General features: G+C 30.5%; 3 protein-coding genes and 2 long non-coding RNA genes across 5 annotated transcripts; 4 read left to right on the forward strand and 1 right to left on the reverse strand.

Annotated features, from left to right (window-relative positions):
- The first annotated feature begins 53 nt into the window (after nucleotides 1-53).
- LOC140057191 (uncharacterized) lies at nucleotides 54-7,353 on the forward strand. Its single transcript, XM_072102747.1, has 10 exons — nucleotides 54-360; nucleotides 2,483-2,803; nucleotides 3,411-3,737; nucleotides 4,011-4,056; nucleotides 4,927-5,076; nucleotides 5,544-5,725; nucleotides 6,210-6,284; nucleotides 6,486-6,580; nucleotides 6,675-6,821; nucleotides 6,930-7,353. Exons 1-10 carry the CDS (start codon nucleotides 54-56, stop codon nucleotides 7,251-7,253), a joined length of 1,974 nt encoding a protein of 657 aa, XP_071958848.1. The 3' UTR covers nucleotides 7,254-7,353.
- A 3,158-nt stretch (nucleotides 7,354-10,511) lies between these two features.
- Nucleotides 10,512-11,954, reverse strand: LOC140057508 (uncharacterized). Its single transcript, XM_072103202.1, has 4 exons — nucleotides 11,833-11,954; nucleotides 11,581-11,678; nucleotides 11,358-11,477; nucleotides 10,512-10,860 (listed from the first exon to the last, which is right to left on the reverse strand). Exons 1-4 carry the CDS (start codon nucleotides 11,864-11,866, stop codon nucleotides 10,711-10,713), a joined length of 402 nt encoding a protein of 133 aa, XP_071959303.1. The 5' UTR covers nucleotides 11,867-11,954; the 3' UTR covers nucleotides 10,512-10,710.
- Nucleotides 11,955-17,403: 5,449 nt separating this feature from the next.
- LOC140057192 (junctional adhesion molecule C-like) lies at nucleotides 17,404-20,959 on the forward strand. The gene is made up of 7 exons (XM_072102749.1): nucleotides 17,404-17,450; nucleotides 17,646-17,981; nucleotides 18,675-18,983; nucleotides 19,123-19,362; nucleotides 19,565-19,831; nucleotides 20,668-20,754; nucleotides 20,955-20,959. Exons 1-7 carry the CDS (start codon nucleotides 17,405-17,407, stop codon nucleotides 20,957-20,959), a joined length of 1,290 nt encoding a protein of 429 aa, XP_071958850.1. The 5' UTR covers nucleotide 17,404.
- A 135-nt stretch (nucleotides 20,960-21,094) lies between these two features.
- LOC140056256 (uncharacterized) lies at nucleotides 21,095-21,820 on the forward strand. The gene is made up of 3 exons (XR_011846744.1): nucleotides 21,095-21,361; nucleotides 21,589-21,628; nucleotides 21,791-21,820. It is a non-coding gene; the product is annotated as an uncharacterized lncRNA (long non-coding RNA).
- Nucleotides 21,821-22,361: 541 nt separating this feature from the next.
- LOC140056768 (uncharacterized) lies at nucleotides 22,362-25,398 on the forward strand. Its single transcript, XR_011846818.1, has 4 exons — nucleotides 22,362-22,430; nucleotides 24,351-24,369; nucleotides 25,020-25,036; nucleotides 25,312-25,398. It is a non-coding gene; the product is annotated as an uncharacterized lncRNA (long non-coding RNA).
- Nucleotides 25,399-26,495: the final 1,097 nt, after the last annotated feature.

Here is a 26,495-nt window from a genome sequence, read left to right on the forward strand (position 1 = left end):
TTCCATAAATTGCATAATATTTGTATATATCATTTTATTATTTAGGGATTGAGATGACAAAACCAAAGTACTCAACAGAACATGGTACCAGTAATTTTGAAATGAAGTGCAGATATGGACCATCAGATATGCCATTAACAGGTTACAAGTGGAAGAAGATTAAGGAAGATGGCACAACAGAGATTGTGGATTGTTCTAAAGATTCTAGATTTGAAGTAACAAGTTACCAAAAAGACAATATTCTGTCTTTGAAGATAAAGAATGTTGTACTTGGTGATGCTGGGATGTATCAATGTGAAGTGAAGCCAGTTGATGGAGAAAACATGCTGAAAGATACTAAACAGCTAACAGTGAAGATAGGTAATTGTTATATTACTATAAATTATGGCTTTAACATGATAATTATATTTTTAGAGTTGATGATTCACAAGATACAATAGCATCTGAATTTAATGGTTATTAATTTTGAACGAGCTTGATTGTACAACAAAAATATTTCACCAACAAAATAGAACATTATTGTTCTTTGAATAATCAACATGTTGTTTGTAAGCACCCTGTGGTACACATTTATAATTTAACATTTATTTGCATGGTAAAGAGAACCTGTTTTTTTAATGATGGTATAACAATTTATTTATAATTTAAGTCCAGTTGAATTAGCCTAGTAAAATATGGGAGATTATTATTTATTATTTTTTTTATTGACTTTACACATTTGTTCTGCTTGTTGGTGGACTATTTTCTCTGTGCAATAACCATTGCCATCTGTCATCTTTTTGCTAAGTGCATGATATTTATGTCACGTCTCCTCTTGCTGGAAAAGTTGGCTAGATGCACATGTGTATTCTCGTCTCATCATTCCAAACAAGCCACATTTTGAAGACTCTGAAAAAATATTTGTATAATATTTTTGGAACTTAAATCTATTTTTTCGATTTTTTTTCCATTCATCCTTTTTTTTTTTTTGCAATTTACATTAAAGTAAATAGAAAAGGTTTGTAATTATAGCTATCCCCCAGATGACTTTTTTTATGTTTTTCATAATAACCATAAAGCATACAGTAAGAAATTAAAAAAATACTTGAATATAGGTGAAAGTAATGTTTATTATGATCTGAATAAAATAAAAATGTAAGATGATGTTTTTTTTAGATCCTATCATAATGAATATTCCAGATGTTACTACCAATGAGGGTGTGAATTATGTTAAATTGTTCCTAAATCTCATGTCGTTTGATAATCCTATTAAAATATCCAATATCAAATGGTATAAGCATGAAGATGGAGCAAAGAAGCGGCTGACATCATTGCAGTCACCTGATCCAACATCACGCTATCATGTTGGAGATGTGGATGAAAGCACATGGTGTCTTGTAATTTCAAATGTTAAATCTGAAGATGAAGGAGAATACACATGTGAAGTAGAAATTGAAGGAAAACAGAAAATGTACAGTGTTTCTGGAAGTTTAATAGTTCAAAGTATTATGTTTAAAAGCATGATAATAATTCTTAGACCTATCAACTCTTTATCTTAAGATATTAGTGGAAGTCTGCCATTATGTTGTATATTGATATTATTTATTTTATTTATTTCTCCATGAAGTAAATTCTTGAATGATAGCAATCAAAAACTGCACAGAAGATTGAAATATTTGTTAGAGATAGAGTATACAATGTTTGATTATATTAGTGTAGATGTGTGTATGTTTAAATGATAGCATATAGTAGATAAGAATTAGGTGAAGGTGGTAGGTGGATGTAATGATCTTGTATATCAATTAGACTATCATGCAATAAATTGGTTAATCAATATTATATATATATTAATAAAAAATGATATTTGTTAGTATAAATTTCATAATATAAAATATTGATATAAGAATACTAAGTATCATAAGTTTAAATTTTAAAATTTTAGCCAATCTTGTCAAAGGTCGAGCGCCGCGTTTCGATATTTAATATTGAACTTGACCGGACGTGCTTTGACAATATCTTTATATGAAAATGGTAGAGTAGATAGAACATAATAAATAATTTAATATTTACCGTAAAGTGGGGTTCAACTGAATCGGTTAAAGTATGTTTGATAAAAGTGCGTATAGAATGGAAATGCTTGCGTTTCGATGTGCGTGTGTAACAAAGCGTGTAATACTATGTATATCGTATAATAGATTAAGAAGAAAATATGATAAGTATGATGGTCAAATATGAAAAAGTAGTTTAAGATGTAGAAATAGGACATTTGCTATATATAACGTTGTGAGGTAAATTCCCATATAATCGCAATCAAAAACGATATTAGGTTTGGTTTTTTCTTTTGTTTGGTTTTTTAAATGTGTCGTTTTTCCAAAAGGATTATTAGATTATTATACAATCGATTTTACATTTTTTCACATTATTAGGCGTATAGTAAATAAAAAAATCCAGGTGAAAATTAATTACAGTACGTTATTTAATTATTACATTTTTTCCGTTACAGTTCCAATCTTGAAAATGGAAGATAGTGTGAACTGTGTTGCAAGAGGAGATGCTATGATTCCTTTTTATGTGTCACAACCAGACCAATTTCAAAACTTTGTGTTTTATAAATATGAATCTGATGAATGGAAGAAACTTGCTGATAGTTTTACAATGTTTGGAAGATATCAAGTTAAATTTAGAAAGGAAGATCAGTCAGGTTATCTTGAAATTTCTAAAGTTAAAACTTCTGATGATGGTGAGTACCTTTGCCAATGTGTGACAGAGGAAAAGGATAGTGTAACTTACTCAGCAAGAAGCAAACTAAATGTTATTGAAGGCTGTAAGTCACTTCATGTTTTAATTCAATTCAACATTTATTTTGACCAAAACTATTGTTAATTTCTTTTCTACTGGATGGGATGAAGATTTAAACATCAAATGATGTCAAAATTTAGCCTCTATCTTGTAGATTGGAGATTGAGGTTTGTGTACGATTACGATTTTAAAATGTCATGTTTATTCATAGCCAAATTTGTGAATGTAAGAAAGAGGTGTTGAAATTTACATACATACTGTAACTTAGTAGAACATATGCATCACTTTTGTGAATTTTCTCAGATCTGTACCTTAAGTTGGCTTTGCTGTTCCACAGAACCTATTCTGATTTTTTGTTTTAGCATGACAAATTGAAGTGTTAGTAATCTTTCAATGTTTACACATGCTCATAAAACTTCTGGAATAACTGCTTTTCAACCACATGCTGCACTAACAATTGACATTGTAAACTGTAGTTCAATTTTATTGTTATGATGGTATAGGTGGGTTATTACTTGAATTTCTCCAAGGCTCAATTTTTACACCTTTCAAGAAATGTACTAAGGTATGCAAGTGACATACTTATATGTGTATTGTGAACTGTAATTTCATCAAATTTATTCATATTTCAGATATGAAACTGAATGATTGTCATGTGATACACAAAGATAAAGCTGTTTTAACTTGCAAGTATGAAATTAAGAATGTAGTGAAAGCTGTCCATTGGTATAAGAAGACTGCTGATGGAATGCCAATAGAAAAAATGCCAGAAAGATGTAAAGCAACTTGTAAGCCTAATGAAGCAAGCTTAGAGTTTGAAAAAGTGGAATTTACTGATGCAGGAGAGTACATGTGTGAACTAAAAACAAAGAGAGATAACCTCAAAGGAAAACTTAAAGAAACAATGGAATTTTTTTTATTTTCAGGATATAAATCACAAGCACACTTGAGTGTACAATGTAAGTAAATGTACATCTATTAGGAAAAACAGTATTGACAAAAGTTAAATGGGTTCAGCTTGTAACTAAAAACTATCAAATTTTGTAAATTGTGTAAACATGTGGTACAGAGTATAATTAAACAGTTTACACTGAAATAGTCATACAGTCTAGGTTATCATTCTTTGAACACCCGATTAAAGTTAATTATTTTGTGTATTTTGCATCTTTAACAAAATTCCAATTTTTTATCACATACATAATAGGGTATCAATTTTTCAAATTTTGTTATAGTTGATGTGTTTACTCAAACTAGTGATAATGAAAAATGCAGCTACAGGTATTCTTTTGTTTTTATTACCAGAATGTTTTTCAAAATCTATATACAGTATAGCCAATTCTTTGTAATGTATAATTTCATTTCATTATTTGAGTATATACATAACAAATAAAACTGAAATTGGGGAGACCAGGGTCAACCTAAGTGAACTTAATCACTGTAGCTGAGCCGGTTTACCCAACCCCAAAGTCAGTTTACACATAAAAGACAAAGACAAAATACAGTTACAGCGAATCAAAATGAATGTGAACTTTTTTAATGAAGGCTGATGGGCTTTCTAGGACTGCAGCATCTGTCAACGGTCTGGGAACCTGGTCCTGGTCCATCATTGTGATGGGTATTTATTAAAATACAGTCATGATTGCTGCAGTCCAGAACCTTAAAACAAAATATAATAAGAAATTTATGTCTTCTAACGGACAAAGATGAAACCAGTTTAACCAGTTATATGCACATTCTGTAGTACAGTGCAATGTATCACATGTGATGTCTGTTATAAGCCATTGAGAAACACATTCACCACATGTGATACTTGTGAAACTAACATATAGAATTTGTTTATGATACTGGCCATATGAAGAGACACAGTACAGATTATCTGGTATGGTGTAAATCCTTTTGTGTAGGAATGGTTTTATTTATGTGGTTTTGTTGTGCCTGTTTTTGCCATACAACTATTTTTTTTAAATAGATGCAAGGTTTGTCTTAGAAATAAATAATTTGAGATATAGTATATATTTAAAGCTATTTCAAGCATTAAATCTTTTTATACTGTAAGTTGTGTTAGAATGTGCAATTATTGTGTATAGATACTTTATAACTTTTTAAGTTTCACTCTGTGTAATCAAATCATATATTTTTATTTCATAGACATCCTGCAGTGATCTTCATAAATTCTCATTTTATCATATTTTGTGAGAAAAACAACTCAGATGTGATAATGAGAAGAGGAAAATTGAATGGAAAGAGTATGATTGAATGGGAAGAACCAAGAATGATTTTGCAAGAAAAGGATACAAGGTATGAATTAAAGATATAGCAATAGTAATCTAATCTGACCTCGATTATTAATCTGCAATGACGTCCACTAGTTTTACTATCAAAAAAATAAGAAAATGGGTAAACTAGAATTAAATTGTCACTTTCACGAGTTTAGATTAATCTCGCAAATGCAATGTGCACATACGTTGAAATATGAACACAAAAAGTAAATGTTTACAATGATGAATGTGTGTCTATTTTGTATCCTAGAGTATACATTATAAAATAGTATTTTATGTCTAAAGGGTTTAGTCGATTTTTAAGTTTGTTAATGTAAAAAATTCAGATTAAAAATTCAATTCAATACAATGTTTTAAAAAATGTATTTGTTTTCAAAGTGGAAAACATTTACAAATCTCACATAATAATAATAATTATTTTAAAACAATAATCATTATAATAATTACCATGACGGTTTTTGCACGTTTCTGTTTGCTTCTGTACAGCTATCATAATATAGTACCAATTGTAACAAATAATGGAAAGGTGATTCTAATGTGTGTTAAGCAAAACAACAAAACCAGTGAAAGGAAGATAATAAGGATGAAAACTTATGACAATGGAGACAATTGGATTGGACCATTTGACATACAACTTGATTTGACAGACTTTCAAATGGATAGTCTAAGTAAGTTAGTATAATCTGAATCTGACTGACTATTCATATTCCAATGTTACCTTCTGCGATTAACGTAACAATCAAACCATTACACAGGTATTTTTATTGAGTTGTAAATTTTTCTTTATCAGAGGGGGGAAATGGCAAAATCACTGTGGTCATGTTACAAAGATATCGAAATGATATAGACTATCTTAACCAAATAAAACTCTTAGAAAGTAGGAATCCTTTTAATTTGCCATTCTTCCCCTGACTGTTATCAAACTGAGTGTTGATTATTTTTTGTGCAACTTACAAAAATCAAAATTAATAATCTTATCTCTAAAATGCTATTTTAATATTCTTGCCCCTTTTTTTTTATTATAATAAAAAAAATAAATAAATTGTATTATTATTATTTGTAATTTTTAGTTTATAATATATTGTACTGCTGTAAATTTGTAACAATACAGTACCTTTTAAATACTAAAACATTACAATGTGTGCTTCCCAGGCATTGGTGATGGAAAATGCTTAAAAACAAAAAAATTGGTTGTTGCAGGAGTTTGCAAAATGGACAGTAATGCAAGTAAGAAAGTACCTTATAAACTTTCCTGTAATTAAGGTGCTCAAACAAAAGTACCGTAGTTACTTGCATTGAACTAATATTTGCATCACTTTGAACTTAATATGATAACTGTTTGTCATTGTACTTTTTGTCTGTTATCTTGTAATTATTTTTTTATTAGTCGCAATAATTATTTAAATGATCAATGGTGTTATTTTGCAGAAAAACTAATTGTAATTATAAGTGACAATGAAGACATTTGGAATATTTTACCCCCTGTTACACCACCAGATGCTACTTTAGGAGAGCATACACAAGTAAGATTTACTAGTGTTTACTTTTTAAGTACCTATTTTTATTTATAGTTTCTATGCTGTAAATGTCACTTTGTCATTATGGTAATTGTTTTAGATTATTGAATATGCAAATGACCAAGTTTACATCAGCTGTTCATTGGAGGGCTGTCATCAAGTTTACGTTTCCTGCAGCAATGATAGATGTGAAACATTTGATGGCTGGGTTCAGGACGCATTTTTAGAGACAAGCCCAGAATGCCAGGTACCCTAAAACATGCCTGTTTTTAGGATTGTTTCATTCATTCATTACCATTTAAAGGGTAGATAATATTTATATAATTTATTGTCATTTGCATTTTGTTCCATCTAGGGTGGTATTGTACGCTTACCAACAAAGTCAGGTAACTTCTACCAAATAGCAATGGCAAGTCATGGAAATGAAACAAACAAGGATCTTACACTTCACTTAAGCAAAGATGGTTGTAAAACTTGGTGTCAGTTTTACACACTAGGTGCAGTGAATGCAGAAGAATCTGACCTAGCTTACTACAGTGTAAAAGAAGGGAAAGAAGAAGCAGAGGGAATAGTGTGTGTTTACTGTTATAATTCCGAAACAGAGGGTTATAATATTGGAATGCAGTTGATTTCTACCAAAGAAATTAACTCAAATTATAAGTGGCATTACTACATATAGCAACATCAATGACAAATTTACTTTTTGTTATAGAATTGTTTAGTTATATTGTAGGAATAGGAACCTACTAAAATGTAGTTATAGTTTCTTTTATCATAGCTATGCTGTTGATTGGATTCAATCGCAGTCAGCGGATTTTGTGATTTCTATGTTGATATAAAGAGCTGTTAGTAATTGTCTTGTTGGTTTTTTTTTTTCATTTGCTTTAATACTACATTATCTATTGCATTGCTCAGTATTCATTATTTATATAAATGTCTTGACAGGTTATGTACAATAAAAAAAAATCAATAGATTTGTTACAGTTGGGAATTACATTGCCACAATAATACATGTCCTTCTATGATCTGGTGTATTATGCTGCCACTATACAGAATGTCATTCATTAGTACTGTAAAATAATTAAAATAATGTCTGTATACGTGAAATCAAAAGTAAATCTGAAATTCTTTGTATGTTTGAAACAATATTATATTTGCAGTACTTCTTATGTAATATTTTATAAATGTAAACACAGGTCTGTTCAGTAAACTCTACCTGGTTTGGGTCTGATGAACAATTTAAAATTGAATTGAATAACTAAAGAATTGATGTTTAGAAATGTCGCATGTTAAACGTTATAAATTGTCCAGTCTGTTTGAACATTCAAACTATTTACAACCGCAAGGCTTTCGTCGAACACTTTGCATCAGAAATCCATGTCTCTAGTAGTCGTTAAGTGAATTGTGTACTACTAGATGGCACGCTCGCTTCGCTCGCGTACCATCTAGGTCGTGCCCACAGATGGTTCTCGAATACACAGTATTTCCAGCGAGAAAAAAATGGAGATTTCAAATGTACGTACCGCAGGACTATAATACATTGTCGTTTACAGAAACGAGTAAATATACACAATGATTTATGTAGTCAACCAAAATTAGCACCCTGAGAATTACTTCCGAGAGAGAAACAAAATGAGTCAAATTTTTTTATTTGGACTCATTTAAACAAACCCAATTTGTGTTTTGTATGTAACATTAAGGGTTGAGGGATGGGGGAAGAAGATAGGTACAAAGAGGAAACATTTTAAAATATATTCTTATCCACTCAGTAACGAAATATTGTTTTTAATGTGTTATAGGCCTATAAATAATATACCCCTAAATACAGTAAAACATTAAAACATTCACTGTCATAGTCGATTGAAATAGTAAAGTACATGTAACGATACACCACTACGACGTTTATATATTTTTAAATTATTAATTAATACAAACGTTGAGAAGCAACTGTCAGTAATAACGTTTATTTATTTGTATATTATATGTTTATAATCTAACAGTAGGGCCTACCCACACTCACAGTAATAAAGTTTATTTGTATATATTTTTATATTACATCTAACAGTACCAACACTCACAGTAAGAAATTTGCGATTCAAATTGCGATCAAAAGTGGTTAATACCTTAACAGTATTGTACAGCATTGCAATACTATTTATGTTTATTCTCCAAGGGGGCCCATAAATCTAAATCTATACCTCTATGGTTAAACCAAATAATTTGGAATGTTCCATTCATCACAAATCAATACATTTGTAAAAACGTATATTACATGTATCAAAATAGCATTTTTTAAAGAAAATCGGCCTGTCTTCAACATCATGATGCTGTACTCGAACTGTTCAACCGGTTTTCAGCTATTAAAAACAATTATCGTAGGAGGAGATAGGAAAATGCGAAGCGTCCTCGTATTATTGTGTGCGGGTATTTTTCAAATTGACATCCATTAGACAGTGTATACCACGATCGGAAAACACCCCTATTTGGGGCAAATCTTTGAACCTAAATTCGTTTTAATCGTCAATAACTAATTATCGAACTCAATTTAATTAGTAAACAGGGTTACATCAGGTGGTTAAAATTAGTACCGAAAGTAAGAACCAACTTTATATACCATCGCGTAAAAATTCTAGAAATAACGCACGATTTACCGATTTTTGCCCTTACGTAAATTTATATATAGATTATACTATACTGTATTTGTTTTCATTTTGCATTAATAAATTATACTACACAGTCATTGTCTTGTTATTGTATTAGTTTATTTATCTGAAAGAATGTTTTACGTTGGTTTGTATGCCACAGTACTGTACACTAATGTAAAAAATGCTGCAGTTTAAAGTAATGCATTGCTTATAAAATTGAACAAGAAATATGAATAATTAACGACGAAATTGGATGTTCATTGAAGTTTTTTTTCCCATTTTTATATCAATATTTTTTTAATTGCGGATTGTTTTGTCAGATTTTTTCCGGGGCTCATTTTTGGTTAGCCTTTGACATTTTGTTTACACATATGATTCAGAAACAAAGAGTATAATAATGGAAAGCTATTGATTTCTAAAAAAAATTGATATACTAATAAAATTCCTGAAAAATACGGTACTTTTTATTACATTTAAACAACTCACCCTTTTTTGCCATTTGTTGCCTGTACAACAACACATACTTTTTCATACAGTTTATATTAAGAAAACAAGTATAGTTTTGTTTGCATAGTCGATCGTTTTCGGTGTGACTTTTCGTCGTTTGTTTCGTTTATTTGACCAGTATCAACATAATGCAATACCGTACAATATAACATAAAAAGGCCGGACACGAGCAGCTTTTCAAATTAGCCAGATGGGCCTATAAGTAGGTTAATCAATCAGTAACATTTTATTAAATTGCAATAATAGTTTCATGTGTCTACACATTTTATTAACAAAGTAAAATTAAGCATGTAAGATGCGAGAGAAAGTTTAAAGTTACTATCTACTCTACTTTCTATTATTTTACACTTTTCTAATCTTCCTCAACTTGTTTTATGTTGCAGCAGTAACGTAATTGCTATCAAAGCACCGTATTTGTCACAGAATGTTAAACCGCGCTGAAACCTTGGTAACTTGCAAGCAGCGTTCATCACTGTTTTACAGTATTTCAAATGTTATTGGTTGTTATATGTATTAACAACGAACTTTTAAATGAGTCGTCTGTACGACACAGAGTAGACCTCGTATCTTGTATCATCATTAAGGTACGATAAACAAAACAATGATTGTTTTCATTTGCATAAGATGTTTTCAGTGTGACTTTCTATACTGTTTGCAGTATACTTTCTATTTCTACTTTCTATTGTTTTACATTTACATAAGTTGTTTTAAACTTTATCAATTAACAGATCTTAATTTGAAAATTTGTTCTCATTAATTAACTACTTGTAAAAATAATGCAGTAATTATCGATAATAATCAGTCTGTTCGAAATAAACATAGGCCTAACAGATAAGATGGTATCGCTCACCTCTTCCAAATTACAAATTACAAATTATTTCTATGTGTACCAACCATACTTAATCATGGTTATCTTATCTTATCTTAGGCCCTAATTTTACTATTCATTACTTTATAACTTAAACACTAATTCGGGATGAACGTTTAGTCGTATAACTGTTCACAATAATGTGGTTCTGCAACCTTTTCTTTCTGTGACGTAATACAATCACGAGGCTCTTCATAAATGACCTCTTGACTTGAAGAAATAGGACTTTCAGGAGTTTGACATTCGATTTCAATCTCTTTTCTTTCCTAAAAAAACAAACAATAGCAATAATAATTGATTGTTTCTATTGAATATATTTTAACAAAATATTATTGTTAATGATGTGTTAAAATGTTATCAATGTATGTGCCATGTCGTAGAAAAGATGGTTTATTAGTCATTAACAAATTCATGGTACTTAAAAACAAGTTTCGATTGCTTATGATATAAATAAATATACTGGGTATATTTATTAATGTCAACACAATCTTTCCTACACTGAACGTTATTTTTTGTTAAGCTTAATTCCCTCTTGCATGCAACGTGTTGTTTTTTCCCGCTGTTCACTCCGTCAAATCGAAAAAAACTTCGGTGTAAGAGTACAACCATAGAGGAATTTATACAATAGAATATTGGAAAATTATGATTTCAGTCTCCCATTGATTCTGTTTTGTTGGAATACTTCAACAGCGTCAAACCACAGAGTTGTCAGAATTAATTGTAAATCTGTTCAGTATTAATTAATGTATTTAGGTTTTTTTACCTGTGTTCTTGTTCTGAATTGCCCTCTGTTGATTTTGCTGTAAACGTCAACATTGGATTGAGTTTTCACTTGGCCTTGACGATTTTGATATTTTGAATGGACTTCTCTTAATCGTCTTTGCTAAAGAAACAATTTCAATAAAAAGTATTAGTTTGTTCGTTGGGTGCTTAAAGGAATGTTTATTCATCACCTTGACTTAAAACTGTAAACAAAAAGTACTTACATCAATACAACGTGTAAGAACAGAACCAAGAATGAATGCAATGATGATAGCCACAGTTAGTAGGCCTACCGTACCCATTTGAAACGAATCATCTAAAACTGTAGAAAAGAATTAACCGTTAGTTAAGTTTGGTTGTGAAATTATTGCAAATATTTATTTTCAATACTGGTCTAAAGTGGTGAATGATTAACAAGTTGAAATGTAATCATTCAGACACTAACACATATTGGTAAATACAGTATGGTGACATACCTTTCAAATTTTCTGTAGGCCCATCTGTAGACATATCTGCTTTGGGCCTACAGTTCTCAAGTGATGTGGAGGCATTAAATTTTTCATTCTCTGCATAACATGTAAGATTTGATGAACATATCTCATCATTGATTTCTATAGTTGCTGTATTTTCTCCTTTCTTAACCACTTCTCCATCTTGTAATATCAATACTGATGATGGCTTGGGATGGCCCTCTGCTGTACAGGTTGCAAAACAATCTTCATGATTGAATGTTGCGATCATATCTAATGAGGGAAGATAAAGCTTAAAGCTTAAGAAAATGAATATTCATTTGGAATCGATATAGGCCTAACAGCAAGAAAATTAAGCTTGTTATTACAGATTCAGTTCATCACACCTTTATTTAGTTATGAATATATCTGGGCCCTTACAGAAGAGGACCCACCACAGGACTCTAAATGAAAGAAAAAGAAACGAAAGAAAGAAAACTTTTAATAAACAAAGCAAATTCAAAAAGTTATTTTTAATTATGGGACCCTTTCTAAAGTACAGTACAATATATGGTAAATGATGAACAAGAAAACTATTAATAAACAAAGCAAATTCTAAAAGTAAATGAAACATTCAGTAGGGTGGGGAGTAGGGGCAGAAAAAATAATAAGGATATTCAAAATTTAAGTATTCAGAATATAGATATAGAAAGTTTATTTTTACAAGAAAACAAAACAAAGGAAAACCAAATAGTGATATTTTTTCTAATTCAACTTATCGAAACTTCAGATTACTACAGTATATTACATAAAAACTATATTTTTGATCGGCTCATATCTTTAATAGTAGGCTATCATTAGATACAAACAAATGTACCACAACATTGTCTACGTACAAAATATTTCAAACTGTTTTCCGGCACTAATTTTAGCATCAAGTCCCTTAAAAGGATCACTTTCTGCTTTACATGTGTATATACCACTGTCTTCCATAGTGGCTGCTTCAATCTTAAGGGCATTGCCGTTGGTATTTATCTTCTGTCCATCTTTATACCAAGTAATGTAAGGAATAGGATCACCATCAGGTTTACTACAAGTAAATGTGACTGTTTCACCTTCATAGACAGTGCTTGCTGAGGCATTAAGACGTGGTTGATCCATGTCTGAGAAAAACAATACAAAAAAACAACGAAAATAATGGTATACAAATAAAACAATTTACAAATTAAAGAATGAAAGACATTTATAGAGTAGACATAGTATTAATGAGGCATTAAGACGTGGCTGATCCAAGTCTGAGAAAAAGTATAAAACAAATTAGACAGCAGACAAATAAAGATGTAGTCAACACAAATTACAACAAAAAGAAGTGTATATAGTATTATGCCTATTATTGATACTCAAGAAAATGTAGGCCTAACTCTAATTCCGGAGTTATACTATTGGCGTGACGTGGGAACATTTACAATTATAGGCCTACTATTTAGTAAACAAATATTAAGGATGTCGGTTTATGATGTGTTTATTTTTCAGGCTACATCATGATTATCTGTTATACTCACAATATACAGTTAGCATAGATGGACTTAATAATTTAACCAATCCATCTGCGGTTTGTATCTGGCATCTAAATATTCTCTGAGAATCGTTTCTTAAAGGATGTAAGATCACCAGGCTAGCTTCACCAGGAGCAGTGTGTAATCGGAAACGTCCATTTTCCATCTTTTTATCATTCACAATTCCTGGGTTGATGACTACTTCATCTTCATTTAGTTCATCCCATTGTAGTGAAGTAGGAGTAGAAGTAAATTGTGAATAATCACAAGTTATCACCACTTCTGCATCGCCTTCTTTAGCTGTCTGGTTAAAGGTCGTTTGACCATGTGCTTTAAAATATCAAGCATATCCTATTGTTTATATTTAACCAATGATAATTCAAAATTTAACTGTCTCAACCTAAAAATATATATATTCTACGAAGTCATGCAAACAAGTAAAAGAATAAAACTGCTCTCAATCAGCATCAGCTGTTTTTAGTTTTACGCGTTCGTAATCTGGTTATTGAAAAATAGTTCAATATTAACTGACTGACTAAAAAGTGTATGGTCGTTTAGTTGTTGATTATCATATTTAATTATATTTTAATTATCTTACCGACTAAGGATTGTATATATACAATAAATAAAATTCGCTTCAAACCCATCTGAAAAAAAAAATAGAGAAAAAAACTTTTTATTAATATTGGTTTACAGCATGGAGGAAATCTATGTTATTTCGTCCATGAATATATAAAGTTTATATTATCTATAATGAAATCCTCATCGTAAATAATCGTTAACAACTAACAAACTAGAACAGAAGGATAGTATATTTCAAAAGAATAAAAGCTATTTACATTCACGCTGGTTTCGTTTCACGGAACCGGAGACGGTGCCGTTCAATTCTGTATACATTTTCCATTGTTTTAATAACAATACGGCGCCGTGTTCCTTTCCCTGAAACGGAACAAGTGTGAATTTAGCTTTTTCATTGCCCAGCATAAAGTTATATATCTCTTACAAGATTCTTCTTCGATATCTGTAATCAGTCTATTATGAGTTTTGTTTTTGTCGCTGTCGGCCAGTTTCATTTAGTTATCTTTATTATCATAATAGTCATCTTCACAATCAATGAAAAAATTATATAATATTTGTTCAATCTTTCCTTCGTCTTCTTTTATATTTATAAGTAGTTATGGTTAAGCTACTTACCTTTGTCTTCTCTGTCAAGAATTTAACACTGTCAATTATTTGTATTCATTATTATTTTAATAAAATTGTACTTTTTTGTTTCATTTTCGATCGCATTCAAGGACGTAATCAACCATGACATTGATATTTAAACTGATGATTGGTTGATTTTTGATATAATACGCCTTTATTTATAGATTAATCAATTACATGTTCTGTTAATAATACCACCGGTATTACATGCCGCTGGTCACTACAGCGATCTTGTGTCAACTCATGTATTCAATTTAGGCTTACATTTGTCATCACTCTCGGCTTATTCTTTATTAAACTCAATTAATTATATTATTGCTATAGTAGGTTATAGATATAGATTACGTCGGCATAAACTGCAGGCCTAATTCCCGTTAAATGTTATAATACAAAATATCATCTTCTAGAAAATAGTGTACATCTTCATAGCGAACACCGTTAAAGATGTATTGTCTCCTTTTTTTTGTTGACTATGCCATTTTAATTTTAATGTTCCATAATACTTATTCACTTTGACCAAAAATTTGATCGGAAAAAAAAATTATTTACCTGCAGAGCTTGTTATTTAAAGCAAGAAAGTAGTGAATTTGGCTACCAGACAATAATAGGTTTTGAGTTGAATTTAACCGCGTTATGTCGTCTTTATATAATATAAGTGAAAACATTATTTGTTTCGTTTTTTTCATGCGGGTGACTAATTTATCAAAACTACAAAATGGCCTATTCAAAATTTGATTTTATTAATCTTAATTTGTCATGTTTTTTGGGGGACTATACATCTTATTATTACGGTGTATCCATTATTAATGATAAGAACAATCTACACTGTATATGCTAACAAATATATAAAAAACAAGAGTCACGTAATTACCCTTTTTGGCACTTCAGGCGTTCCATAACATTTTATTTTTGCAGTTCAGAGATGTTTAAAAAAAGTGGGCGTATCCGATTTCCCACATGAAGCTCCAGTTTATTTTAGCAGAAGGAATTGAACATGTTTGGAAGAGGAGGTAACTATAGCCCCATTCTACTTAATTTTAAGGAGATTAGATTTTGCCTTTACAACCAGCAGCTAACGAAATGGGGGCCAGTAGTGCTTTTTTGGCCTAGTTTTTAGTGGGTTTTATTTAGTTAGAGAGTTAGGCTACTGTAGCTAAGGCTAAGCGTCTACCACCCACGCTAATTTTGTCGGGGGAAAACCCAGAAACAGTGATTTTCATTTGTGTGGGGTTTATTATTGATTTGTCCAAAATTATTTTGTTTTGCAAATTGTGTTTAGCCAGACAGGGATTTCCCATAATTTTATTCTCAACTTGAAAAAATTAAATATCGGGAGGTTTAAAAAACTATAGAGGGCGCTAAAATAATATAGCAAACCATAGAGGGTGCTATGGAAAACCTAAAAATATTTGTCGTATTCGAGTGAACCGTTGAGTAGTTTTTCCATTGAGTACTTATTTAACGGAGATTTTGAGCGTTGAGATTGTTCTTAACGAAAAAGCTTTCGTTGTCAACGTTTTCTATTCCAATGACTTTCTGTTGAGCACAAATTTACAATTCGAATACTAAAAGTACTCAACGAATCTTTACGTTAACAACGAAAGTTCCCAATCGAATACGACAATTGTCATGTGCAATTGTTAATGTGTGTATTTCAGGCTTCTAGAAGGCGGAAAATAGGGTGCCAGCTCATTATTTCAATTCATATATATAAACTCATGAATGGATTAGGCTATATAAATATCTTATATCGAATGATAGTGATTAGTATCTTTTATATTCTTTTATCAATATCTAAAGTAATATAAATCATTGCTACATACATATCGGGAGAATTTTTTGGTTTATCCAAAATTTGAGAAAGACTACGAATTGCATTTTAACAGGAGACTTGAAATATATCGTGAGACTCCCATCATCCCTATTGGGAAAGTTGAGAGGTCATGCTAGTACTGTATAAATTATGTATATTTTTATATGATTGATACCGAATATATATTTATATCTTTAATTTCTGTAGTAATTAAGAATGTTTCATAGTACAAAACACTCTCATGTGCAATGTACACATTGTTTTTTTTTTTGGTAAAAAATATGCTACAATTATATACTGTAAAATGAAAAACAACTAGCAACTACACTGATTGCTTTTGAAATGTAAATCAAATTTCATTGCATTTTCACATGACTGAACACCAGTAGGCCTAACTAACTGTTCAAACAACAATCGTAGGAAGGCCTCTGTAGTTTGGAAGCTTAATAGTCAATTTACACAGACATGGGGTAATAGTAGGGAGTTGTTAATCGCTGGTAACAGTAAGCTGAAAACCATGTAGGTTGTCTCACGTAGAATCTTACTGAATCTATCCTGAAAACCGCCTGTTTGCTCTGTGTTGTGTGTAAGTGGTCATAAGTAATGACATAGATTCTATATTTGTATTACCGTTACCGCTCTTCTGTGTAAATTGGCCTGTAGTACTACAGTAGTGTGTTTACTATTGTGGAATTTAGTTTCGCTTTTCATTGACATTTTCATTCCAAAGAATAGAACAATACAGAGCAAAACTGGGAAAATGGAATGGGATACAATTAAAGCTTTGTTTGTCAATCAGAAAACCGTTTTTGTCAGTACAGTAAATGGGCCATTTCTAATCTCAAAGACAAAATATATTTTTAAGATCAGTTTTTCTTGCCAGCAGAAACATACTGTGAACCCTAACGAATAAATAACAGTTATAAAATCACAAGAATTTTGCCAATGTCAGAATACCCAGGGTACATAAATATGTATCTCTTGACATGATTAAATCAATTTTTTATATTATTTTAATACAGAGATGCATTTACTAGTAGGTGTAGTCATATTCCTGGTTTTTACTAATGGTAAGTACCTTGTATTTCATTTCAATACAGTTTTATACTTCATGCTTATTATGCGATTGAAAGTATCATTTTCTGTGATAGTTTCTAAGCAATATTCAAAATCCTGAAGGATGAAAGCCACACAAAAAGACAAATAAAAAAGCATAAATATATTTTCTTTACTTTAGACCTAATAATATATTCTTTCATTTCTAGAGGCCCATTGCCAGTTGGTGACAACATCTGACCAGGAAGCCAATGAAGGTGATGCTGAAGTGGGGATAACTTGTGATTATTCACAATTTACTTCAACTGCACCTTATGCAATACAATGGGATGAACTAAATGATGGTGGAGTAATTATCAACCCAGGAATTGTGAATACTAATAAGGTGCAAAGTGAACGTTTCAGGTTAGAAACTTCTCCTGGTAAAGCTAATCTGGTGATGTCACAACCGCTGAGAAAAGATTCTCAAAGAATATTTCAATGTCAGATAAAAACACTAAGTGGAGATATTCAGTTATCAAATCCATCTATTCTAACTGTATATTGTGAGTAAAGTAGATTTAATATTCTGTTGTTATACCACTATTTCTGATGTAATACAATATTGCACCTCTGTAGAAGTTAACCTTTTTAGTAGATAGAGTCCTGGAGCATCAGTTTGGTAGTAGGGGTGTGAGAGACTGAGGTGAACACATTTTAGACAATAGACCTTTAGCTGCACCTAGAAATTTCATTTAAACTTGGAATTTATTGACTTTATTTATTATTATTTTTCTGTTCTATCAATGTTTTATCTGAAAAATATAGAACACTAACAATGAAAGTGCTAAAAGTATAATGAATAAAAATATCCAATCTGCAGACAGTACTATTTTGATCTTAGATCTTGTCAGTGCAGCTCAGGTTTCACAATTATTATATAGCTTAAGCTAGTTATGTTGGACATGGTACACTGATTATGAACACAAAGAGTGCAGAAACTCAAGGAGCGAGCGTGCAATGAAAAATTCTATTAAATAATAAATTATTCTAACAAAAATGCATGGTGTGGATTTGAAGAGTGCTAGTCTAGAAAACAACATGCTTTTGTATAAAGCAGAATATAGAGAAGTGTAATATCTTATCTGCATAAAGAATAAATATAAATAAAAAAAATTATTTAACAACATTAATGATCTTTACTCTAGAAAATGTATTCTTAAAAAATACATTTATATTTTCTTTCTTTTGATAATCAGACTTAAATCAACCACTTCTTGATGCCTCAGCAAGTACTGTCTATGAAGGTCAATCAGTGACCTTTACCTGTAGTAAACCTGATGGTGATCCTATTCCTGACATTATTTGGTATAGAGATGGACAGACAGTCAACACCGACAACCCTTCTAGATATGAGATTGCAAATAGCAGTACAGAGTTAGTTCTTAAAATTAGATCAGCTACTGATGAAGATGGTGGGAGATATACATGTAAAGCAGAAAGTGATCAGTTTAAAGGAGATGATGCTAAGACAAGTGTTGAAAAACGGTTGATTGTAATTGGATATTGTATGTACACATTACTTTTAACATTACTATTAATAATTGTCTTGTTAAAAGTATGATTTATGTGATTTAAATTTGATTTTAGTTTTAGTTTAAATCTAGAGATAGACAGCATTAACATGAGCTAAATTTGTCTTTTTAGATATTTCCATTAATTTTACATCTGATGGTAGTTTTGCAACCTGTTCAGCAGATGGCTATCCCAGACCATTATCAGTATTGATATTACAAGATGGAGAAGTGGTTAAGAAAAGAGAAAATACAGCAACTATAGAAATTAATGATGAGATATGTCAATCAAGTCTTACCTGTGATGCAGAAAATGGAAAACTTAATCAAACAGCAGCATTAGAGAACTGTGGTCCAGGTCATACAGTATTCAGTAAATACAATTATTACAAAGCTATACATACAAGTTTTAAAACAATATTTTAAGAAATTTAAAAATGTTGTTATAAAATAGGTCTTCCTGGTTGATAGTATATACCATTCACCAGAAAGAATAATACATTGCTTGAATGTTAGACCTACAGATAAAATTAATTTACATTGACATCTGAGCTGATCTTGTACCCCTTTTTCAGATATCACTGTTGAGTTTACATCTGAAGATGGTTTTGCAACATGTACAGCGGAGGGCCATCCCAAGCCATCATCAGTATTGATATTAAAAGATGGAGAAGTGGTTGAGAAAGGAGAAAATACAGCAACTATAAAAATAGATGACGAGATATGTCAATCAAGTCTTACATGTTATGCAGAGAATGGAAACCTTAATGACACAGCCACACTGGAGAACTGTAGGCCCAAAGCAGGCAGGCCTACAGATGGGCCTACAGGCAATTTGAAAGGTATGTCACCATACTGTATTTACCAAGTTAGGTTAGTGACTGAGCAATACATGTTGGTGGTATTTAGTTTAATGTAAAATGCAACCAACCATTGTTAAAAGATGATTTAATCATCGTAGTGATGTCTCAAAAGAGAAAGAAAGTTAAGAGAAAAAACAAAATGATTAAACAAATGTGTCAATATGAGTTAACAAATTAGAAAATAGTATAAAACAATGTTAATGTGTAGAAGAAAATGAATGTTAAAAGAAAATTTTTTTTGATTTTATTTATTACGTGCAATGTATTTCAATATTTTAAAAGATGATAAAATAAAAGTGGGATATACCAAGTAGATCACCAAAATACATTGCTCTTTAAACACTCCTTTTTGTTAAAACACAATTTGAAACAATGCAACTGTCAGACATTAATAACATGATGATTAACATCGCATATTTGTATTGCTTTATTTCATGTTCATCAAGACAACAACTACTAAAGTAACTACCATATCACAACATATTCTGCCTTTTCCATCTTCCCCATGAAACATCCAACCTTCCTCATTAGCAGTTAACACAATATCGCAAAACAGAACACCAATAAGACTGGAAATTGGCACAGCCATTCTTCTTAACCAGAAATAGAAAACATTTTTATAAAATTGTGGTCAGTTGAAGAATTCACTAATTGCATTTTTAAAAATCACAGTAAATACTGCTGCAGGATATTTAACTGTAATGTATATTCATTTAAAACATTGATAGAGGTTTTTCAACGATAAGATGTATTTCCATTGAAATAACTTTGTTTTGATAATTGTTTATAATTGATAATAAATTTGTTGTTAACAGTTATTTCAGAAGATTCAGGATCATCATATGCCATAATTCTGATTATTTTGTTTGTTGGTTTATTGACATGGTTTCTTCTTCTTGTTTGTAAGTATCATGTACTGTATTACTTAATGTCACTTTGGAATATCATAAGCCCTTTTTATTTCAGTGAATTTTAATAACAGTATTCACAAATTTGAAACCCTCAACTATGTTAGGGTTACATGGAGTACTATTAGAATGTTTTTATTTAGAATTTTTTATTTAGAATTTTTTATTTTTGGGATTTTGATTATTAATTGTAGTTTGATGAGTAATGAAACGAAATAAATACTGCATGGACATAGATTACATAATATTTCATAATGATATTGATACAAAGATTGCTTTTACAGTATATTGGTAGACCAATAGGATTTATTTTAATTTAAAAAAATTTATTTTGTTTTAGATTTTATTTTTTACAAGAACATTGAGTGGAGCAATCAAGATAATGATATAGTGAGAGTTGAAGGTGGTAATCCAGTTGTGATGAGTTTTAAATACCGTCCAAGTATTGCAAGGTTCAAGACTTTTGAAATAAAGAAAGACAACAAGGTGCTTGGTTCAAATCAAAAGCAATTCATTAGTTGTAAAACAGTCTGTCAGTTTGTCTGTTATTGCTGTCTTTACTTTTTTGGATTTTTTTGTATTGAATACTGCATAAATAAAGGTAAGTTACATATTTTAATTTTGTTAGTAGGTCATTGTTTCTCAAGTCATCATTTCTGACAGTTCTAAAAGTTAGTAGTCTGATGTTGTTATTATTGATATATAAAAGTTTTTAAATACAGCACTTTTTTAGTTTATTCTGCTGGGAGAATGATACATTGTTTGTATATCATTTCTGTTCATTATACCTGTACATTAGATGAATATTTTCTTATTTTTATTTAATAGTTAAATACAACAATAAAGATAAAAAGAAACATGGAAGGAGGTGAGTTGAGTTTGTAACATTGGTGGGATTTATTTTGATTATTATATTTTAGCTAATTACAAATTTTATTGAAAGGTTATGGTTAATAAAAGAGAATGTCCTGGTGATGCATAGGTCTTCTTTGTAGTTTAATATTATTATCTTGTATTGTGTTCCTTATAGCAGTGGCAATAGAGGTGGTGAAGAGTATCAGATGATGGTCAATGAAAGACAAGGTCCTGATGGTGCAGAGTTACCTGCTGTTGTAATACAATTACCTAACAAGGATACAACAACTGACGAAACTGCTGTACAACAACCAACAGCAGCCACTGAATCTGAACAAAGTTCAGAGGTATTGTGAAAATACTAAATCCTTCATTCCTTGAATTGAAAGTACAAAGATACAAAAAGAAAAAAGACATGTTTGTTTAATAAAGTATTGTGTGTTTTGTGGTGTTTCAAAAAGGAAATTTTGACTCCTCCAATTTGATTCCTCTTTGGTACTTAAATTCTGTTTTTTACAATAAAATGTTATCCTTTTTTTTCTAATTAGAGTAAAACCTATTCTTTGGGACACCTCTATTCAAGGGCCACCCCAATTAAGGGGATACTTATCTGTGAAATGAATGAGACGCAATTTATTATATTGTAGCACTATGGCCAACCTTATTGTGAGCCAAATGTGACCCTTATGGGTTTTACTATATTAACAAAATATAATTGTTTTTTTCAAAGACAAATCCTGATGACGAAGATACTGAACTTTTAGCACAACATCAAGCAACATCTGATGTTAATACTGAAATTTCTGAAGAGGAAGGTAAACTTTTTTATTATTTTCTAGAATACTTTTTTAGTATTTGGTAGGGGAAATGTTAACATTTGTTGTCACTATAATGTATTCTCAAAGCTGAGGTTTCCATTTTGAAAAAGTAAATTCGATATTACCTGATACTTTTATTGTCAATATGAACAGATTGACTTTAGAATTCTTTTTCAGATGTAATAAAAACATGATGACATTAAAATGTTAAACACATGAGCAAATCAAAAGATATATAATCCTATTTGCACTATATATTGTGTACCGGTATATTGAATTATGGGTAGCATTTTAACAAACCTGACCACCTCCAACCTACAATACAAAATATATTAATTAGCTGTAGATGGCAAGATTTATTGAATATGAGTTCATGATGTGGGATGCGAAATGTTTCTGATATTAAAATTCAATTCTTTCTCTCTGCTCTATTTTTACAAGTCTGAAATCAAAATCATTATAATTATATTTTTTTAATCAATTTTGTTTACGTTTTGCTTGATAAATCTCAAACTCAATACTACTGATCAGTAAAGTACTTTTTATGTTTTTTGTTTAAAAGGATGACATTTCGGCAACAATCATACAGTAAGAATTTATTAACATAAAAGCTTTAGAATGAGGCCTCCTCATTTTTTAAAATAATTTCTCACTTCCAATTCTAATCCTATAAATCCTAACAATGCATAGGATATTATTTGATAATGTTTCTTGGGTTTTTAAATTCATTGGCTTTTAACAATCATCAAAAAATTAACACGTGAAAGATAATTACAGGCTCTTTTTAATTTATAGACAAACCCTTTTTGCAAATAGAATATTCTCTAGGTTTGCTCAAACAAACATAGAGCAGAGGGTATGCATGTAGCAGCATCTCAAAACAAGATTTTGTTTATTTGTTTTTAAAAAGTGGTATTCCAATTCAGTGGTTCTTTGTTATATACAGTTTATTTCTGGCTAAATATTTTAATGAAATGTTAGTTTCTAGGTTTATATATATATATTCAGGTTGAAATTTTCAGACCGTTTGGATAGCTGAGTGCTCAATACTGTACCAAGGTAGAGCATAAAACAAATTACTCAATTAAATGGAAAATTATAAAGAAATGCAAACCTTACTCAAATATTAACAAAAGATGTAATTTATGTATATATGAAAAGTATGTTATTATATGTCAACCAGAGCTATGCTCACTGAACCGTAAGAACGAGTTAGTCTCTACTTGTAGACATAGGAAAAAATTCTTACTAAATTGCAGATCCAAACAGTTTATCTAAAACAATAGGCTATTGTATACGACTTCCTGATGACTCACTTTTATTAAGCACTATGAGACAACTGTGTCACTTATGTTTTATATTTCACCTGAAGAGTGCGGCCAGCTACATGCTGGTCGTACGAAACAAATTTGTAGTGATTAAAACAATGAAGTAACCAAGTTTTCTGCTGTTATTTTATTTATATATATATATTTATATATATATATATATATATATATATATTACCTCTTACATTCTATAACATTTGCAACCATTAATTAAGTACTCTAACACTGCCTTTGATTTTTAAGATCTACCTTATTTTTTCCTTTGTTTCTTTGTACTTTTTCATGTAAAAGTTGGGGATACTCATTTCCATTGTATTACAATATTGTCTACTGTGTAACCTTTACTTATGAAAAAGTAGAATTAAAAATTACCGAACCTGACTAAAGCTGAAACCACAAGAAAAAAAGGCTAGAGGACATCTACATGCAATTTATATTAAGATTTTATTTATGTACAGTATTTGTTGCTACTACTCAATTGGATTTTATTTTTAAAAAGCATGTTTCTTAAATATTTTTGCCCTTCAACAGATTATGTATACTTTTTCTAAGACTAAGTTGTATTGTTGTTGTTTTTATTTTGTTTTAGCAAAAGACTCAAATGAAAGGTAACGGTTTGTGGTACTATAGCAATAAAAGCTTATTTAATGTTTTGCTTTAATTGCTTAGATTATTTATGTTGACAATTTAAAACACCAGAATATTATCTATCATCTTATTTACCTAATCATTTTCTACTTTTATTCTTCTGTTTGTTAGTTACTGTGTAGTACAGCTGTATCTGCCAATATTTGTTTGTTAACTGAAATCTAAATAAAATACACTATGTACATCAAGCACCTTTAAACCACAAGCTTCTATTTTGTGTGCTACATCTACAAACACCAACAATGTATTTTGGTTTATAAACATAACTGATTTTGATTTGAATTCTGATTCTTAACTTTTTTTTCCCTGCTCTAAAGTTACAATCTTCGTCGCATACTTTGTGATCTTCAATATGCTTAATTTAGTGAATCTTCACTATGTGTTTGTTGGAATATTTGCTGCGCTTATTTGTAAATCTTTGGTGAACTTACTTTTCGTAGTATATTGCTTTTTTTATACCACTGTATTTTATACTCCCACTTTGTGTGGTATAAGATGAATAAATTCCCTTACAATAACCTTTAAATTTTACATTCAATGGTTTAGTATTACCATGTGTTATTGTTTGTTTTAAATTCTAATTCTTTCTTCATTCTTTCTTTTTTTTTAGATCTGATAAGTACTCAAGTAAGTAACAACCATGATATTTTCTTTTAATATGACATTTACAAAGTGACATTACATTTATTTAAAGCTGATTCCTTCATAAAAATATGAAGTTTGTTTTAAGTAGAATAGAAACTTTCGTGTATATCAACATACCAGTATTTTATTCATTGATCTATATACTCCATGGAAATTCACAAAAGCCCATTTTTTTATTGAATGGTGGATATCAAATTAATATTTTACTTTCAACTTGAAGGTAAATCATCTGCAATTAATATATATTTACTTTTCAGTGTTTACAAATGGAAGAGGAAAAATCAGCCTAACGGTTTCAAATCTCGTGATATCTGATTCAGGAGAGTACAACTGCAACATAGAGGGCAATAGACAGCAAGATCAAGGTGTCAAAAATGTAACTGTTTATTGTGAGTTTTATAAATGATTCATTTTATTATTTTATTTTTTTTTAATCACTTCACTCTACCATGTCAGATAAGATTACAATTAAATAATGTATTAAATAATTGTTTAAGTTAAATCAGTTCCATCTTACTTGAATCTTCGGGCTCTTGATTAAGGCAAATGCCTTTTAAACGCCCTCCATTTCTTCTGTATTTATCTAGAATTGGTAGCAAAATTTATCTCCCATTGCTCTGTCTTTGTTTAGTTGATCCTTGAATGCATTTATGTTTTCTGCTTGTACTGTAGTGTGGTATAGATTGTTCCATGTGTTGACGATTCTACATGAAAAGGAGTGGCTTCTGATTTTCAGTCGGGCTCTTGGCTTTCTTAATTTGAATTGATGGCCCCTTGTTCTACTGTCCTCTCTAAAGTCAAAAAAGGTTTCGGCTTCAATATCATCCAAGCCCTTGATAATTTTAAACACTTGTATAATGTCCGCTCTCCTTCTTCTGTAATTCAGTGTAGGTAATCCAAGCTCTTTTAATCTCTGATCGTAAGATTTATCTCTTAACTTTTTGACAATTTTAGTGGCCCTACGCTGCACTCTTTCAAGCTTATCCAAATCACCTTTTAGGAGAGGGTACCATATACAGCTTGCGTATTCCAGATGAGGTCGAATTATACTTTTATAAAGGGGCAGGAACATATCCTTATCCATGTAAGCAAAAGATCGCCTTACCAATCCAATGAGTCTATTTGCTTTATTTACAGCTTCATTCGTATGTAGTGAAAATTTTAAAGACTGATCAAAAGTAACTCCAAGGTCCTTTTCAGTATTGGCATTTGGCAGATCCTCGTCACCTTCCTCTGTTGGCATAGTGAATTGCATTTGTGGATTTGAATTTCCATAATGTATTACTTTACATTTATTAATGTTAAATTTCAGCTGCCATCTTTTAGACCAATCGGATAATGCCTTGAGATCATTTTGAACAGTATCATTTCTGTTTTCATACACAACATTAAACATCTTAGTGTCATCTGCAAACATCCATACTTTAGATTTAACTGCATC

Source organism: Antedon mediterranea, chromosome 8 (genome assembly GCF_964355755.1).
Source record: "Antedon mediterranea chromosome 8, ecAntMedi1.1, whole genome shotgun sequence".
In the NCBI taxonomy this organism is placed as follows: domain Eukaryota; kingdom Metazoa; phylum Echinodermata; class Crinoidea; order Comatulida; family Antedonidae; genus Antedon; species Antedon mediterranea.